The 16,928-nt window shown below is 44.1% G+C and overlaps 2 protein-coding genes across 3 annotated transcripts in view; both read right to left on the bottom strand.

Moving 5' to 3' along the window:
• Positions 1–805: 805 nt before the first annotated feature.
• On the bottom strand, positions 806–7,763 carry ARL2BP (ARF like GTPase 2 binding protein). Its single transcript, XM_081216462.1, has 6 exons — positions 7,382–7,763; positions 6,583–6,644; positions 4,533–4,639; positions 2,918–3,003; positions 2,603–2,699; positions 806–1,723 (listed from the first exon to the last, which is right to left on the bottom strand). Exons 1-6 carry the CDS (start codon positions 7,417–7,419, stop codon positions 1,622–1,624), a joined length of 492 nt encoding a protein of 163 aa, XP_081072588.1. The 5' UTR covers positions 7,420–7,763; the 3' UTR covers positions 806–1,621.
• A 3,563-nt stretch (positions 7,764–11,326) lies between these two features.
• Positions 11,327–16,928, bottom strand: part of RSPRY1 (ring finger and SPRY domain containing 1) — a 47,220-nt gene continuing 41,618 nt past the window's right edge. For both annotated transcript variants that reach the window (XM_081215798.1, XM_081215799.1), the window contains exon 15: positions 11,327–12,872. In XM_081215798.1, the coding sequence (XP_081071924.1) occupies positions 12,776–12,872 (97 nt within the window). In that variant the 3' untranslated portion in view covers positions 11,327–12,775. The remainder of the gene's footprint in view (positions 12,873–16,928) is intronic.

Here is a 16,928-nt window from a genome sequence, read left to right on the forward strand (position 1 = left end):
GACTCATTTAGAATGATGTTTTTTTTTTTCAAAACACCTGAAATTTTACTCATGGTACGAAAGTATTTAACAAGCGCCACGTTGGTACAAAAAAAACGCACAGCCTACAGCTAGCTCATCGTTTAAAACCAGAACAGCCAAGTGAAAAGTCAGTAGAGATTCTTATTTTTACTTTAAAAATAAAAACAACAACAAAAAACAACTAAGGTACACATTGGGAATTGAACTACTAGTTTTTCTTTCTAGAGAGGTGACATACATGTTTTCTGGTCAGTAATGTTCTATCAAACATTGTACTAAACCAGTGTACTAAATCCAAGCAGACAGATGACCAGTAAAGCTGTTTGCTATCTCCTACTGAGCTAGCCCAGTGGAACACGATCTTGGTGGGATTATTTTGACAGCAAGAAGGAAGTGCAGAGCCCCCACCCCAACAGAAAACCTAAGGAGCTGTTTTACATAGAAAGGTTTTTTTTTTGTTTTTTTGCGGTACGCGGGCCTCTCACTGTTGTGGCCTCTCCGGTTGCGGAGCACAGGCTCCGGACGTGCAGGCTCAGTGGCCATGGCTCACGGGCCTAGCCGCTCCATGGCATGTGGGATCTTCCCGGACCGGGGCACGAACCCGTGTCCCCTGCATCAGCAGGCAGACTCTCAACCACTGCACCACCAGGGAAGCCCCATAGAAAGGGTTTTAAGCAAACCTGCACAAACTCTAACATGCTCTAAGAAAAGGAAACCTTTTAGACTACTTCCAGCATACGTTCATTGGTGCCCAGTAAAATAGGAACACCAACACAGAAAGCATTTTTGCTTTCATAGCACTAACAGCTAAAAAGCACACAGCAATATAATACTTTGATCTTTAAGTGGGTAATCATGGAAGTTCCAAGATTATATCCACTAGGTTAGCCTGAGTATTCATCTATAAAAATATGTTTTCTAAAACATATAAACGAGTTATAGAAACAATGGGACTACATCAGGACCAGGAGAAGACAGTGAAGTGATACAAGGACTGTACATGTAAGACTAGGAACTGATTTTCACAGGTACCTTTTTAGGTAAAGGACAACTCTAAGTCGATTCCTACAGCCAAGACTATCTGTGATAGTAGGAGTTTCAGAAATCTTGAGATGGGCACCTAGCTTGAGTTAAACCCTAGATAAATACTCCCAGTCAAAAAGCCCAGAGGCTGCAGGACTGAAACTCTGACCCATATAAAAAGCTGTGAGTGCACAGAAAGCCTGGTGGGACATGCAAGGCCTGCTGGGCCAAGAGAGCTGGTGATGGTGGGCTCTTCCAACATGGACACACCAACACGTATGCTGGGGAAGTGCCCCCCCCCCCAGGTGGAATGCTGGACTTGGGCTTGGTGCAGGAGCCAGACTCAGAAGCTCCTGAAAGAGGTGTCTACTCAGGGAGGAGTACTAGGGTTACTGAAGACAAGAACGTGTCCCAGGAAGGTCAGGTCATTTTCTTCTGACCCATCAATACTTAACATTAACGAAGAGTTGCAGAACAGAGTCAGTCATTCCAAGATGTATTCTTCTGACATCATCAGCCTCTCCCAGTCTATTGGGCTGGTGATGTCTAGAAAGATCCCATTACCTGGAGGTGGGACCTAGGGCCGCAGATTGTTCTGGGAAGCTGTCATAGAAGATGATTTGCACAATGAAGTCACCACTAAACCGCTGCTTAAGTCCAGTCCCCGGCCTTCTTTTTCCTACATGAGAAGAGAGCAACTTTAAGAGGCAAGAGACAAAAAAAAAGTCCTTTCTAGCTCATAACGGGGAAGGAGGTGTTCAGGGTGGGCCACCAGGCAGCACACAGGAAGAGGGAGTAGGTGATTTTGCATTTTTATTCAGAGCTGGTCACACTTTAAAAATGCACCTCTTGGGCTTCCCTGGTGGCGCAGTGGTTGAGAGTCCACCTGCCAATGCAGGGGACACGGGTTCGTGCCCCGGTCCGGGAAGATCCCACATGCTGCGGAGTGGCTAGGCCCATGAGCCATGGCCGCTGAGCCTGCGTGTCCGGAGCCTGTGCTCCGCAACGGGAGAGGCCACAACAGTGAGAGGCCCGCATACCGGAAAAAAAAAATATATATATATATATATGCACCTCTTGGGGACTTCTCTGGCAGTCGAGTGGCTAAGACTCCACGCTTCCACTGCAGGGGTCACGGGTTCGATCCCTGGTCCCTTGGTTGGGGAACTAAGATCCCACATGCCACGAGGCGCAGCCAAAGAAACAAAAAAAAGACCTCTCTTCACCGAAAAACATTTCTTTTTCCTATTAAGAACCTGCATTCCAAGAAAAGCAAGGCAATTAGACCTGCTTTTTGGCTTTGTCCTTTTGATTATTTGGGAACCCTATAAGGTGCCTGGGACCTGTTTCACCAAAACCATGAGAATGTAATTCCTTGTAAGGGTCCCAGGCCCCGGCCAGCAGGGGACAGCAGCTCGCTCTGCTGACACGTCACTCACTGCTGGGCTGATACTGGCCAGTCTTACAGAGAGGAGCACAGGGGGTGGTTTGTGCTCGACAGGTCTACTTGGAACTTTCTAAGCAGTTCACTGTGACTAAACAGACAAGAGGAACTTACTGCTCTATAGTCCAGAAACATTTCTTTAAAAGCCAGAAAATCCGTAAACGTGAGCAGCATGTCGAAAATGTCACCAGCCACTTCATCTTTATGGTGCCTGCAAAAGAAAAGGGTGGCCACTTCATGAATGAATGATGATACAGACTGTCTCTTCGAGATTTCCCTCAAAGGTCTGGAGGGCCTCCCACCCAGGACCTAACCAAGTGCTCTAAAGCTTGATATTCAAGCACTGAGGAAAACAAGGGGGAGGGTCTTCTTTCAGAGTTGAGGAGGAGGGTAAAAAGACGTAAAAAAGCAGAGTCAAGCTCAACTCACTGTAAAGTTGTAGTGAAAGCCGCCATGTTAAATCCAGGAATCCGCTCCAACAGCTGTTCTTCTATATACTTTTCTACCAAAGAAATCTAACAGTGGAAAGGATCTTGGTCAGACTGTGCTTTAAGAAAACAAAGCTCCTCTTCAGAAAGCCTGTCCTCCAGCCCTTTGAAAACATTTCCTAAGAGCCTATTCTGTGTGCCTGGCTCCCCGCCGAGTGCTGGGGGCACCAAAGAGAACCCAAAGCCAGCTCCTGTCCTCAGTGAGCACACCCCCTGTGCCCTGGCCCGCCCGTGGGAGAGGCATTTGCAGGTAACTACGATGTGACAAGAGGAATGCTCCAAGGTGGGTAGGGATAGGGAGCAGAAGGGCTCCCACTCCCCACGGCAGGAAGTGAGGAGTGACGTAAGTGGTGGCTTTTCTGCCTGGGTAGACGGAATCTGTGCGGAAAGAACATATAAAAAAGCATACAGTTGGGGCTTCCCTGGTGGCGCAGTGGTTGAGAATCTGCCTGCCAATGCAGGGGACAGGGGTTCGAGCCCTGGTCTGGGAAGATCCCACATGCCGCGGAGCAACTAGCCCCGTGAGCCACAAATACTGAGCCTGTGCGTCTGGAGCCTGTACTCTGCAACGAGAGGCCGCGATAGTGAGAGGCCCGTGCACCGCGATGAGGAGTGGCCCCCACTTGCCGCAACTAGAGAAAGCCCTCGCACAGAAACGAAGAGCCAACACAGCCATAAATAAATAAATAAATTTAAAAAAAAAAAAAAAAAAAAAAAAAAGCATACAGTTGGAGGTAATCGCAGGTTCCTTAAAAGCCGAGGCTTGGCTTAAGAAACCTTCATCGACTCTGTCACACTTCTGTGTTAAGGGAAGAAAGTCCTGGAGGCTCAAACCTCTTCTCGGACAGATGAGATCATAACAGGAGGCCGCATGAGGCCTTGGCATAGTGCAAAGACCCAAGGGGTCAAGAGTCGAGGTTCCTGGGTTCTAGTCTTGGTTTTGCCACCAACTAGTTAGTGATCTTGGTCTTGGTTTTTACTTTTTTTTTTTTTTTTTTTTTTGCAGTACGCGGGCCTCTCACTGTTGTGGCCTCTCCCGTTGCGGAGCACAGGCTCCGGACATGCAGGCTCAGCGGCCGTGGCTCACGGGCCTAGCCGCTCCACGGCATGTGGCATCTTCCGGACCGGGGCACGAACCCGTGTCTCCTGCATCGGCAGGCAGACTCTCAACCACTACGCCACCAGGGAAGCCCGGTTTTCACTTTTATCTAACAGTCGTGCATACCTGACTGGATTATGTAGTAGGAAAAAATAGCGTGTGAAAGCCAAAAGGTCAAAAGTATGTAAGTACATACTGTAACTGAAAGCAGGATTATGATAAAGCCAAACATGTTTTAAAACAGAAGACGAAGTCATTAAGTATTTGGAAAACAGCCCCAAGAACTGTGCACAGGAAAACAACAGGAGATGAAGACTAAATCAGATTCTAATTAGGCTTCCTGGCAGGGTGCTGATGGCAGATTTTAAAAGTTGAGCAGGTTTCAACATCATTTGATCCTAAATTCATAGTTTAAAGAAATCCTAATCTCCAGTAAGAGAAACAGGAATCCACTTACATATTCATTGAAAATAGGTGTGTAGGTGAGCTTATTCTCTTCTGTGTCTTCAAACTCCTGGTAGTACTTGTCCATGAAATTCCTCTGTAATAACTGGAACTCATCATCTGAACCGCAATAGGAAAAATGTACTCTTTTTAGTGGAGACTAAAAACCATTCTGATTTATAAACAGGCAGGAAGAAATGGCAGCAGAACTGCTTTATGGATGGCCAGTCTCTAGGAGGGGAAAGCTGAAGGTGTTAACCGTACAGTTTCGTGGCATGAAGAGCCTTCACGCTGCTGTGCAACCACCACTATCCTCTAGTCCACTTTTTTTTTTTTTTTTTTGTGGTACGCGGGCCTCACTGTTGCGGCCTCTCCCGTTGTGGAGCACAGGCTCCGGACGTGCAGGCTCAGCAGCCATGGCTCACGGGCCCAGCCGCTCCGCGGCATGTGGGATCCTCCCGGACCGGGGCACGAACCCGTATCCCCTGCATCGGCAGGCGGACTCTCAACCACTGTGCCACCAGGGAAGCCCCCTCTAGTCCACTTTACCCCAGGGTGGCTTGGGAACTCCACAAAGGGTTCTCTTAATTCAGCAGCAGTGGTGTAAACAGTGTAGTGATTAAATGGATGGGCTCTGATAGAGGCTAGACTACCTGGGTTCAAGTCCCACCTCAGCCACTTACAACTGTGTGACCTTCGGCCTGTTACTTAATTTCTCTAAGCCCCAGTTTCTTCATTGGAAAAATGAGGATGATCAGAGTATCCTATAAGATTTGCTAGGTGGAATTTAGATGAGAATTCATGTATAGAGATTGGTTCATAGCAAACATTAAGGTTTACAGTATTTAGGGTATTTTAACAACCAAATAGAATATAACTTCTAAAAATAAAAGGAAAGCTTCATAAATGACCTAGACTTTGGAATAAATACCCTGGGCTTTCCCACAGCACACAGGTTACTCTTAGAGGCCAAAAGAAAGTATTCCTCAGCATTCCCCAGAAATCCTCAGATCCACATGGGATCTTAACAGTGATACATTTGCATTTAGGAGTTAAGTGTATGAACCTTTACAGGATCCGAAGGTATAAAAACTTGGTCAATGATTTTTCACTAAACAAGACTAAGAAATACAGCTAGTAACACCAAACAACAGTGTTCTTTTCCTAATTCTCAGAAAACTTAAAGTCAACAGACAAGATTTTCTCAAATTTTTCTCTCCCACATATTTGTCTTAAATGGTTGGTGCCTATTACTGCTTATTACTTAGCAGGACTTATGGATGCCAAAATGAATCCACAGATTCGAACTCAGAACCCAGCTGAAGTATGACATCTTGTTCCTCATGGACATGTGTGCTATGGCTATGGTATTTTTAAATTAATTAATTAATTAATTTTTGGCTGCGTTGGGTCTCTGCTGCTATGTGCAGGCTTTCTCTGGTTGTGGCAAGCTGGGGGCTACTCTTCCTTGCGGTGCGCGGGCTTCTCATCGCGGTGGCTTCTCTTGTTGCAGAGCACGGGCTCTAGGAGGCAGGCTTCAGTAGTTGTGGCTCGCGGGCTCAGCAGTTGTGACACACGGGCTTAGTTGCTCTGCGGCATGTGGGATCTTCCTGGACCAGGGCTCGAACCCGTGTTCCATGCACTGGTAGACAAACTCTTAACCACCGCACCTCCAGGGAAGTCCCAATGGCTACAGTATTACACTGTGCTTTATGTCACAAAATATTAAAACTCAAGACTAAAAATTGATTTTACTCTCTGAAATAAACTAGGTTAATATTTTCTGAAGTTTTGCCAAGAGCCCCATAACTTCAAGGTGCCCCATTACCTGAATGAGTCCCTTCAGGGGACTGAATCTATGGTTACTAGTTACTTAAAGAAGTAGGGGCTGTAGCCTGTAAAGCAAAGCACAGTAAGGCTTACTTTGTATTACAGTTCGTTACATTAAACATTACATGCAGCTTCATGTTTTCTCTCTTTTTGAAAATTAACTCTCCAAATGGATTTCAACATCCTTAAAAGCAAGGGCCTAAAACCTAAAAAGCACAGGCAAGGAAGCTTACCCATGATAATGTCTTCTAAATATCCAACCACAGCATCAAATTCTGCATCAGAGGCGGAAGAGCTGAAAAATACGCCTGGATTAGGAGCTGTTTCAGATAATTCCTTTTTTTTTCAAAATGTATTATGGACATTTTCAAATGAACTTCCCATCAACTAGCTTCAAAAATTAATGATTACTGTCTAATTCAGCAATGCCACACAGAAGAAAAGACATTTGACACATCTGTGACATCAAAGTTGAATGCAATGGCTCCACTTTCATAAAACATGATACGACCCAAGGACTTACAACAGGGACAAATAAAAGGAGCAAAGGCTCACTGAGGACATCTTAAGGCTCCTCGCATTTATTTCCTTGGGGTTCTACTCACCGCATTTTCGCCACCACCCCACACCAATCTGCTGTGGGCGGGCGTAAACTTGGTGCTGTTAAGACACTGGCCGGGGGAGGGGGGCAATTAGAGTCCCTGGGGGTAGTGGTGGTGGAGGGTCTTCTGGCCCGTGGTCGGGCCTCTGCAGCTCAAACTCGCCAGATTTTGCTGACGACCAAGGATTGGAGGCGGGGGGGCATTGTGACAGAGGCGTGTATCATCGCATGACACCGCACTGCACTCCTGTTCTACAGGCCTGAACCCCGCGGTCGCCGCGGCGGCAGATCGACCGCGGGAACTGGGGCGGGGTCTTGTTGGTCTCCCACCCACACCGGGGACACTGGTTTCGCAGGGTGGAGGCAGAGGCCGAGGCCAAGCGCCGGCAGCCCCGGCCTTCAGCCTCCAGGACTCGGGCGGCGTCACTCACAAGGACAGCGCGAAGCTCTCTTCCTCTAGGGCGTCCATCGCCGCCGCCCCATCCACCGCGCGCGGGGCAGCGGGCCCGCCGGGCTTCTACCCCGCCCGAGGCCCGGGCGCAGCCTCCGCTCTGCTCCGCAGAGCCCCACCCGGCATCGGGAAGGCCTTGCAGCCGAGGCCTCGGCCGGTTCACGGCCCAACCGAGTAGCGCCTGCGCACGATGCCCCGGCCTCAGGCTCCCTGGCTGCTGCCACGCGCCGGCCGGGCCTCACTAAAGCCGCCGCTGCCGCCTCGGAGTCCCGGCGTCCTTTCCCGCGACCCCCGCCTCCCGTCACCAAGGCCTCCGCGACCCCTCCGCCGTCTCGGGGCTCTCAGCAGCCAATCACAGGCGTGTGTTGCCAAACGCCAGGGGCGGGGCAAAGATAGAGAGAGGAAGTGAGGGAAAGGGATGGAGGGTCGCGAACGGAAGTTGGACCTCTTTGAGCAGGTCAGGGGCTCTCTGACGTATACTCACTCTGTGGGGCGGTTAAATCTGGCGTCGTCCCCATTTTGAAGAGGAAGGAATCCAAGCCCAGAAAGAGGCTCGATTTCCTCACTTGCAACTTGGAATGAATTACAAGATTTAAGATGAAGCTTAAGTCGTTTAAAGCGGGTTTTAAGAGCACTGTAAATCGAAAATCTCTTGAGAGCCAATCCCTTAGCTTTTGAGCCAGATAATGAAGACCTTTGATTTGCGAGACAGTTACTCCCTCTCGTGGAAGGATCGCCCCACCGCAAGAAGTGGAGGTCTTGTAATTTACATCATAAATATAATATTCACATCAAGAAGATTATTCGGCACTAACTGGTTTCTTGGGTAATTAGGCAAGATAAAAGTTGACAGAACCACTTTGAGCAACTATATCAGGTGACTTTGCTCCAGGAAAAGTCCCCCTCCAAAACTGACGAATTTTGCAAAAGGATACCCTAGATCTGTTTTCTCCTGATTGGGTCACTAGACATTGTGTCGCTTCGGTTGCATTTTATTTTTTGGCCAAATGTCTGGTACATATCTAGAGGAATTTTAGGTACGGCTTAAGTTTGATCTGTGGGTCAGATGGCCAGCCTGAATAAATTGACATTTTTGAATGGACATAAATTATGTATCAGTGGGATGTGGAACTAAAAATGGTTACCATGACACAGTTGTGTCCAGGGTGAGATCAATTCTCAGAGATACTACCTCTGCTTACCACCAAGTAGAAGGCAGCATCCAGAAAGGTTTGCTGAATAACTGGACCGAGTTCTGTAAGTCAAACACTGGTCACACAGCTCAAGGCAAACTCAGCAATTTCCTCATGACCTACTTTCTCTATAAACCACACTTACTTCTGCTGGACTAAATGAACTTGCCCACACGTTCTACTGCTGATACATATATGGGATCAGAGCAGAGGAGGAAACTTGATTTCATCTATTCTGGTTATCTAATGCTGTTACAAGCCACCAGAAAACTTATTGGCTAAAAAAACTCAATTATTTTGCTCTCTAGTCTGCAATTTGGACAGGACTTGGTAGGGACAGCTAGTCTCTGTTCCACTTGGCATCAGTTAGGGCAGCTGGAATGAGGCTAGAGAAGCCTCTTCCAATAAGCTTACTCATGTGGCTGGCAAATCAGTATTGGCTGGGGTAGCTCAGTTGTGGATGTTGAACAGAGGACCTGGGCGGTGGGGGGTGGTCACCGTTCCTCTCCACATAGGTCTTCCCATGGATGCTTGGGTTTTCTCACACCATGGCAGCTAGGTCCAAGAGCAAATATTTCAAGAGACGGGACGTGGAAGCTGCCAGTCACTCAATGGCCTGGGACCGGAAACTGGCTCAGTATCCCTTCCACTGCATTCAATTTTTCAAGCAAACATAGAGCCCACCCAGATTTAAGGGGAGGGGGCAGAAATTTCATTTATAGATGGGAGGAATGTCAAAGAATTTGTGGCCCTCTTTAGTCCACTTCATCTCTGGCTCTAAGAACAAATGGGAATAAAGAATAATAGGTACCCACCTATTCAGGCATGTGCCAGATACTGTGCTACACATTTAAAAACACATTGTTTCCTTTTAAAATACTTGAAACCCTATGAGAAAAAACCCCAAAACTCTAAAAAGTATTATCTCCATTTTACAGATTAGGAAACTAAGGCGTAGAAGTACTTGCATACAGGTAATAGGCGGCATAGTGGGGTTGGAACCTGGGTCCGCCCCACTCCTAAGAGCCTAACCATCAAGTTATGTATGGTCCCAATCCCCAAGTTGTCAAATAATATTCCTGGAAATCAGAACATGATGTTTTTCTGCTGAAAACAGAATGGCAGACTTTTTGTAGAAAAATAGAAAATTCACTTGTATATATGAAATATTTCCCATTAATAATAATTTCTTCATTCATTTTGGGTTGGCATTAAGAATTGTTTTATGTGACTAAATAGCAAGAAAATGGACAATCTTGGAAACTGCTTATCTTACTTAGTTTTCTTGGTTATATAATCAAGATGGTTGAAATTCATGCAAAAGTCATTTTCTGCTAATGAAATTGTTTTGGTTTCTGTGACTGAATCATCATTCTCTGGCATTCTGCAAATGGCACCATGACTTTATCCTGCTCTATCAATATCATTCAAAAAACACAGCAATTCTTAACATCTTTTTGGCTGGAACCCCGGGGTCATTTCCCCAGTGACTCATTGGAGAAATTACTACTAATTACCTATTTTTCCATCTACTTTTTTCTCTCTCCACTGAATTTACAGACCACTTTTACCTCTCTGCTGGACTACTTCAAAGTCTCCCTACTGGTCATATTATTTCCATTTTTTGCTTGTTCTCTATACTGTGGCGCCCTGCCCCACTTCCAACCCCACTCCAATTCCATTCTCCAAATAGAAGCCAGAGCCATATTTTAAACTTATTTATCAAGGCATATTTCCATACTTAAACTCCTTTGCTTTCTATCGCACTTAGAATAAAATACAAAATCCTGAACATGGCCTTCACGAGCAGTTCCCAGACCTCTCCAACCTTGGAGCATGCTTTTCTACCCACTCAGTTCCTGCCTTACTAGTTCAGGGGACTTCCATCTGATCCTGGGGCCTACTGAGCTCCTTTCCTCCTTAGTTAAGGCCTTTACCTATAATGTGTTCACCTAGCTACCCAGTCCTAGAAGCCTGTCCTCAGTCTCTCTGCCTGGCTATATCCCTAGGTCCTACTTCCTCCTTTAAGTTTTTTTTTTTAATGGATTTATGATTTCTTTTTATTTCTTTATTTTTAATTAATTTATTTTTGGCTGCATTGGGTCTTCGTTGCTGCGCGCAGGCTTTCTCTAGTTGCAGCGAGCGGGGGCTACTCTTCGTTGCGGTGCGCGGGCTTCTCATTGCGGTGGCCTCTCTTGTTGTGGAGCACGGGCTCTAGGAGCGCAGGCTTCAGTAGTTGTGGCGCACGGGCTTAGTTGCTCCGTGGTATGTGGAATCTTCCTGGACCAGGGCTCGAACCCGTGTCCCCTGCACTGGCAGGCAGATTCTTAACCACTGTGACACCAGGGAAGTCCTTCCTCTAAGTTTTTACTAATATTACTCCTTCAGTGAGTTTTCTCCCTTTCCCCTCATCTAAATTAGGTTCCCCTTGTTCTTTCTCAAAGGCACCCTATTTTCTTTCAGGGCACCAAAAATTTATTACAATAAGGAAAAAATAGTTTTCTCCCCACTACCAGATGTCAGCGCCATGAACAGATCTGTTTTGTATACCATATAGGTGCAGTGCCCAGAATATACTAGGTGTCCAATAAAGGTTTGCTGGATGAATAAGTGATTAACCTTGTTTCTTAACTCTAATACTTGATTCTGTCCTACCCCGGAAAGTATAAACCTGAGAGTATAATATCTTGGAAGCTTAGCAGCAGGCACCAATGAAAGTTGGGAAATCTTAGTCAAAAAAGGCAACAAATGTTTTATTTCTTCAATGCAAATTACTGTATTCACCACAAGCTAAAGAAGAGAACATATATATATATATATATATATATATTTATATATATTTTTGAATTTACGGAAGACTAAAGACATGGAAAAAATCCAGCACCCCAACAAGTACGGCCAGGAAGGAAATCAGCTCTGTAATAGGACAATTTAATAAACTACAAACAATAAAGGGTGGGAAAGGAAGAAAAAAATGTGCACTGAATTTAAGACACTGTAAAACTCAGAAGAAATATTTACTATTCAAGTATAAACTCAGTAAGGACTTGGCATAAATTGAAAGGCAGCTGCTGAGGTACACCATTATAAAATAAGTTCTATGAATTTACAATTCTACCTTCCAATTTTCTGGGAGAAAAAACCAAACTCTTGAAGGTCTTCACCAGAGACCCTGAGAGGGAATAACACTTTGGATGAAGACGTAGTCAACAATCCATGATTGAATTTACTATTCAAAAACATGTATTTATTTTAAACAATAGGAATACGTGCTCTCAGACTGACCTCTAAGAGTTTTTGAGACTACTGGTTCAACAGTTGCAAAGTATATTACTTCCAAAAACAATACTGATTTAAAAAATTTTTTTTAAACAAAAAACAGAGAGACCTCATTTGATGGTAGCTTAAAAATACCCTAAATACCAAATTTTCTCCAGTCTAACGTTGCGATTAATTTAAGAATTCCTCCTGCATTGTTAAAACATTTTTTCCTCACAAAATGTGGGTACTGAAATTGGATAAAAACACCATGAATGTGAAAATACCACCAATTTTCTGCAGTTAAAAAAAACTAGAATGTTCTTTGGAATCACTGAAATATCAAAAATTTGGGTTTTTTCCTACAGTCTGTGCACCTTCTTTCAGGCCCTCCATGTTGCTTGTAGTATTGACCTGTGTGATTCTAGTTTCATAGCTTCAAGTCTTGCAATATCCATGCTTAACACACTGGTGGCTCTCTGACCAATGGGAAGTTATGCTTAACCCAGAAACGCTGTCATTTACTTCTCCATAATGACTTTTGCCCAAAATAAAAACTTTAGAATATGAGACAAAACATCCTGTGTTAAACAATCAAATGAACCCAACGTGGAGAAATCCGGTGTGGTTTCAGCGCTCAGGAGGGCATTGTCTCCTACTGTTTCTCATGGAAGTACCGCAGGCCTAGCTGTTAGCATTCAGCTTTCCTTGGCCTTAAAAGGAATTTCTCAGGGCTGGCAAGTTGGGTTAGATTCTGAGAGAATTTTGTCTTTGACAAACTATCGTTTTTTAGCATAAAATCTGGCCATGGCTATAAGTTTCAATGTGCGTACAACGGATTAGAGATTTTTTTTTCTTTGTTTTTCTTTTCAACATTGGCTGGAATTGAGTAGAAGTAAGTCCATGATGCCTCTTCACGTGTGTCATGAAATATGAGAAATCTGTCTGACTCTAGACACTATTTCTTTACGACACAATGGGCAGGTCTCCAGCTGCAAGGCACAATCCATGCACAGGTCACTGAGGAGAAAGACATAAATGCCAGTTAGGTCAGTGCTTCAGAAGGTCAGACTGACGATCTGCTGACTCCACCTAAAATGTTAACAAGCATGTTAACTGAAAGGGTAATAATCGCACATGGCTAAACCAAAAAGTAAATATATAAACAGCAAGTCTCTCTTCCATTTCTGATCCTCAATCTTCCTCTTCTGAGGAATAAGTTAAAAGTTCATGTGCATTCTCCCAGAAAGTCTATATGTACATAGCCTATACATACAGATGTGTATATGTAGGTAGAGATACAATGCTACTTTTTCCCAGACAGCTAGCCGTCTATCCCAATATCATTTGCTGAATAGTCCTTCTCTCACCACAGATTTGACATAACGCCTTTATCATATGTTAAATTTTTCTTTGTAATCAGTTCTATTTCTGGGCTTCTGTTCCATTGTTGTGTCATTCTTTTCATATACTGGGACAAAACTATTAACCTTTCTTTAAGTATAGTTGATTTACATTATTGTATTAGTTTCAGGCGTACAACATAGTGATTAAAATTTTTTATAAATTATACTCCAATTAAAGCTAGGGACTTCCCTGGTGGTCCAGTGGTTAAGAATCTGCCTTCCAGTGCAAGGGACGCAGGTTTGATCCCTGGTCGGGGAACTAAGATCCCACATGCCGCGGGGCAACTAAGCCCTAGCGCCGCAACTACTGAGCCCACGCCCCACAACTAGAGAGCCCCCATGCACTGCAACCACTGAGCCCTCACATTCTGGAGCCCGCACGCCACAACTAGAGAGAAGCCTGCGTGCCACAATGAAAGATCCCGCGTGCCTCAATTAAGACCGGATGCAGCCAAAAATAAATAAATAAATACATTAAAAAAAAAAGATATTGGCTATAGTCCCTGTGCTGGGCAATATATCCTCGCAGCTAATTTATTTTATACATAGTAGTTCGTACCTCTTAATCCCCTGCCCCTATCTAGCCCCCGCCCTCTCCCCACTGGTAACTGCTAGTTTGTTCTCTATATCTGTAAGTCTGTTTCTGTTTTGTTATATTCACTCGCTTGTTTTATTTTAGATGCCACATGTAAGTGATAACATACAGTATTCGTCTTTCTTTGTCTGACTTATTTCACTAAGCATAATACCTTCCAGGTCCACCCATTTTGTTGCAAATTTAACATTTATTTTAACATATTTTAAGATGTGGTAGGTAGGGTTGGTCCTCTCCATAACTCTTCTTTTTCAGAATTTTCTTGCCTTAGTATCATAAACTTTTAAGTTAGCATTTCTATTTCCAGAAGGAAAAAAAAAAACCCCGAAAACCCATGTTGTCCTTTTTTTTTTTTCGGTACGCGGGCCTCTCACTGTTGTGGCCTCTCCCGTCACGGAGCACAGGCTCTGGACGCGCAGGCTCAGCAGCCATGGCTCATGGGCCTAGCTGCTCCGTGGCATGTAGGATCTTCCCGGACCGGGGCACGAACCTGTGTCCCCTGCATCGGCAGGCGGACTCTCAACCATTGCGCCACCAGGGAAGCCCCATGCTGTCCTTTTTATATGGACCAAATTAAACTTAGAGTTTAGGGAAAACTGTCACGTTTATGACACTAAGAGGTCTTCCTATCCAAGACCAGATCCAGTTATTCAAGTCTTCTTTACATTCCTTGGTAGTTTAAAAGTTTTCTTCAGATAGGCACCATATATTTCTTGGAATGTATTCTTAAGCTTTTTTTTTTTGTCTATTGTAAACGGGACCTTCAAATATTTGTTCTAATTAGTTGTTATTTATATATAGAAAGCTATTGTTTTAAGTTATTTTTTGTAACCAGCTAGCTTATTCAATTGTCACAATGATTCTAATAGGCTTTTAGTCAGTTCTCCTGATATCTACCTATGTAATCTATTATCTCCAAATGATGATTTTGCTCCTTTTTCCAGTTTTAATCCCTTTTCTCTTTCTTGTCTAACTGTTTTAGCTTATACAATGCAAGTCACAGTGCTGATAGCAGGTATCCTTGTCTTGTCCCCAGCATCTCTTGCAATGCTTCCAGTGTGACACCATTAAAAAGATGCTAGTGTTCGGCTAAGATATATACATCTTTTATATTGCTAAGGAAGTATCCATCCATTCTTATTTTATACTATTTTATTCCCTACATCCATTTCTGTTTTGCAGTATTCTATCCATTTGGGATGGATACTGAATTTTAACAAATACCTTTTCAGCATTTTTGGAGAAAGTGTTAATTCTCTGCTCCACTGTCCCTTGGCCTATTTGGGAAATTATATGAATTGATTTCCTATATTGTACTAACCTTACATTCCTGAAATAAGCCCCATTGGTTGTGTTGCTGGGTCCTATTTGGTAATAATTTATTTAGGATTTTTAGTTTTATATTCATAAGTTTTCTTTCCTTTTTTTTTAAGATTTTTTTTGATGTGGACCATTTTTAAAGTCTTTATTGGATCTGTTACAATATTGTTTCTGTCTTACGTTCTGGTTTTTTGGCCGTGAGGCATGTGGGATCTTAGCTTCTGGACACGGATCAAACCCACACCCCCTACATTGGAAGGCAAAGTCTTAACCACTGGACCATGAGGGAAGTCCCACGTAAGTTTTCTTTTTTTGTGTTTTGTCAGCTTTTCATATGATTATGATACAGGCTTTGTAAAAAGAATATTGTAGTTTTCCTATTATCTCTGTGGTCTGGAGAAGTTTAAACAGAATCTATCTGTTCCCTGAAAGTTTGAAAGAATTCACCTGTGAAACCATCTGGGCTTAGTGCTTTTAGCAGCGGAGGCAAAGGTAGCTTTGATAATCATCTCAATTTCTTCTATGGTAACAGGAATGCTTAGATTTTCAGTCTCTTCTAGGGGTTGGTTCATGTCATTCCATTTAGCCAGATTTCTCTTCTTAACCTCTACCGTTCTAAAGTTGTTGTTGCTGAAAGTGGAGCTAAATTTTCTTATAATTCTTTTATTTCCTCTTCCAACTCTGTTTTGGATATATCTAGTAAGGAGACTGTGGTCATACTTAAGATACCCGGTTCTAAGTTTTTAGATTTCAGCCCTCTTTCATGAGCCCTTATTATGCACAAAACCACCAAGAAGGGCCAGAAAGCTCAGAGATAAATAAGCCCAGATCCTCAGGCATTCTGGGCTAGAGAGTTGATAGAGAGGAATAATCACAGCTGGAGTCACTGTGCCTTTCCTTCAGAAGAGAGACGGGTATAGCTAGTGGTGAAATGAGATAAACTCACTGCATGTATGTCCCTTACCAGATGATTAGATAACAACCCATTTCATAAGATGGCAAATGTACAGAGGCAGAGTCCGGGGCTCCGGCTGAGTCAGACCTGGGGGAGAAAAACTGGGGTCCATCATTCCAGGCTCTGGACCCGTAGGCGACCTGCTAGCTAAAGCTATGTCAAGAATAAGAGCAAGGCAGGGTACGGGGTGTGATGAATTGCAGGGAGCTAGCCTGGAACATCAGCATAGGTATTGCTCATACACAGTCAGCACACACGCCTGGGTTAGGCCAAGGCCAGCACACTGCCCAACTCCTCTTCCCGTTTCTAACCTTAGCTGGGATGGCCTTTTTAGGGACTGTCTTACTTGCTGCTCTTGCTGATGTTTTAGACACTCTGTTGTATAGGATCCAGGCCGCCCTTATCTCAGACAACTGAACTGTGGTCAGACGGCAGGGAGGTGCTGCCACCTCAACGCGTAGGAGGGTGAAGAGTAAGTAAATGAGACGCCTCTAAAGTTAAAAGGGGTGTCCCTAGAGGCCCATAAGTAGCAGTAAACCTTTTACATTTTATGAATAAAACCTGTGTTTCATCTATAGCGTTGGGTTGAGTAAATTAAGTAAAACAAAAACAGGCCTTCCATATCAAGCAGCTTCTTCTATTTCAGGTACTTTCTGGAAGACAGCCATGTACTACTTGGCAAACTCTAATTCCTCATTCAGCCCACTTTGGATATTATCAACCTTGATGAACAGCTATGGAACTGGTAACACTGTAAAAAGCAATTCAGGAACAGGATGAAACTTTGTCTAATATAATGT

This window comes from Mesoplodon bidens (assembly GCF_964165515.1).
Source record: "Mesoplodon bidens genome assembly, chromosome: 18".
NCBI classification, from domain to species: domain Eukaryota; kingdom Metazoa; phylum Chordata; class Mammalia; order Artiodactyla; family Ziphiidae; genus Mesoplodon; species Mesoplodon bidens.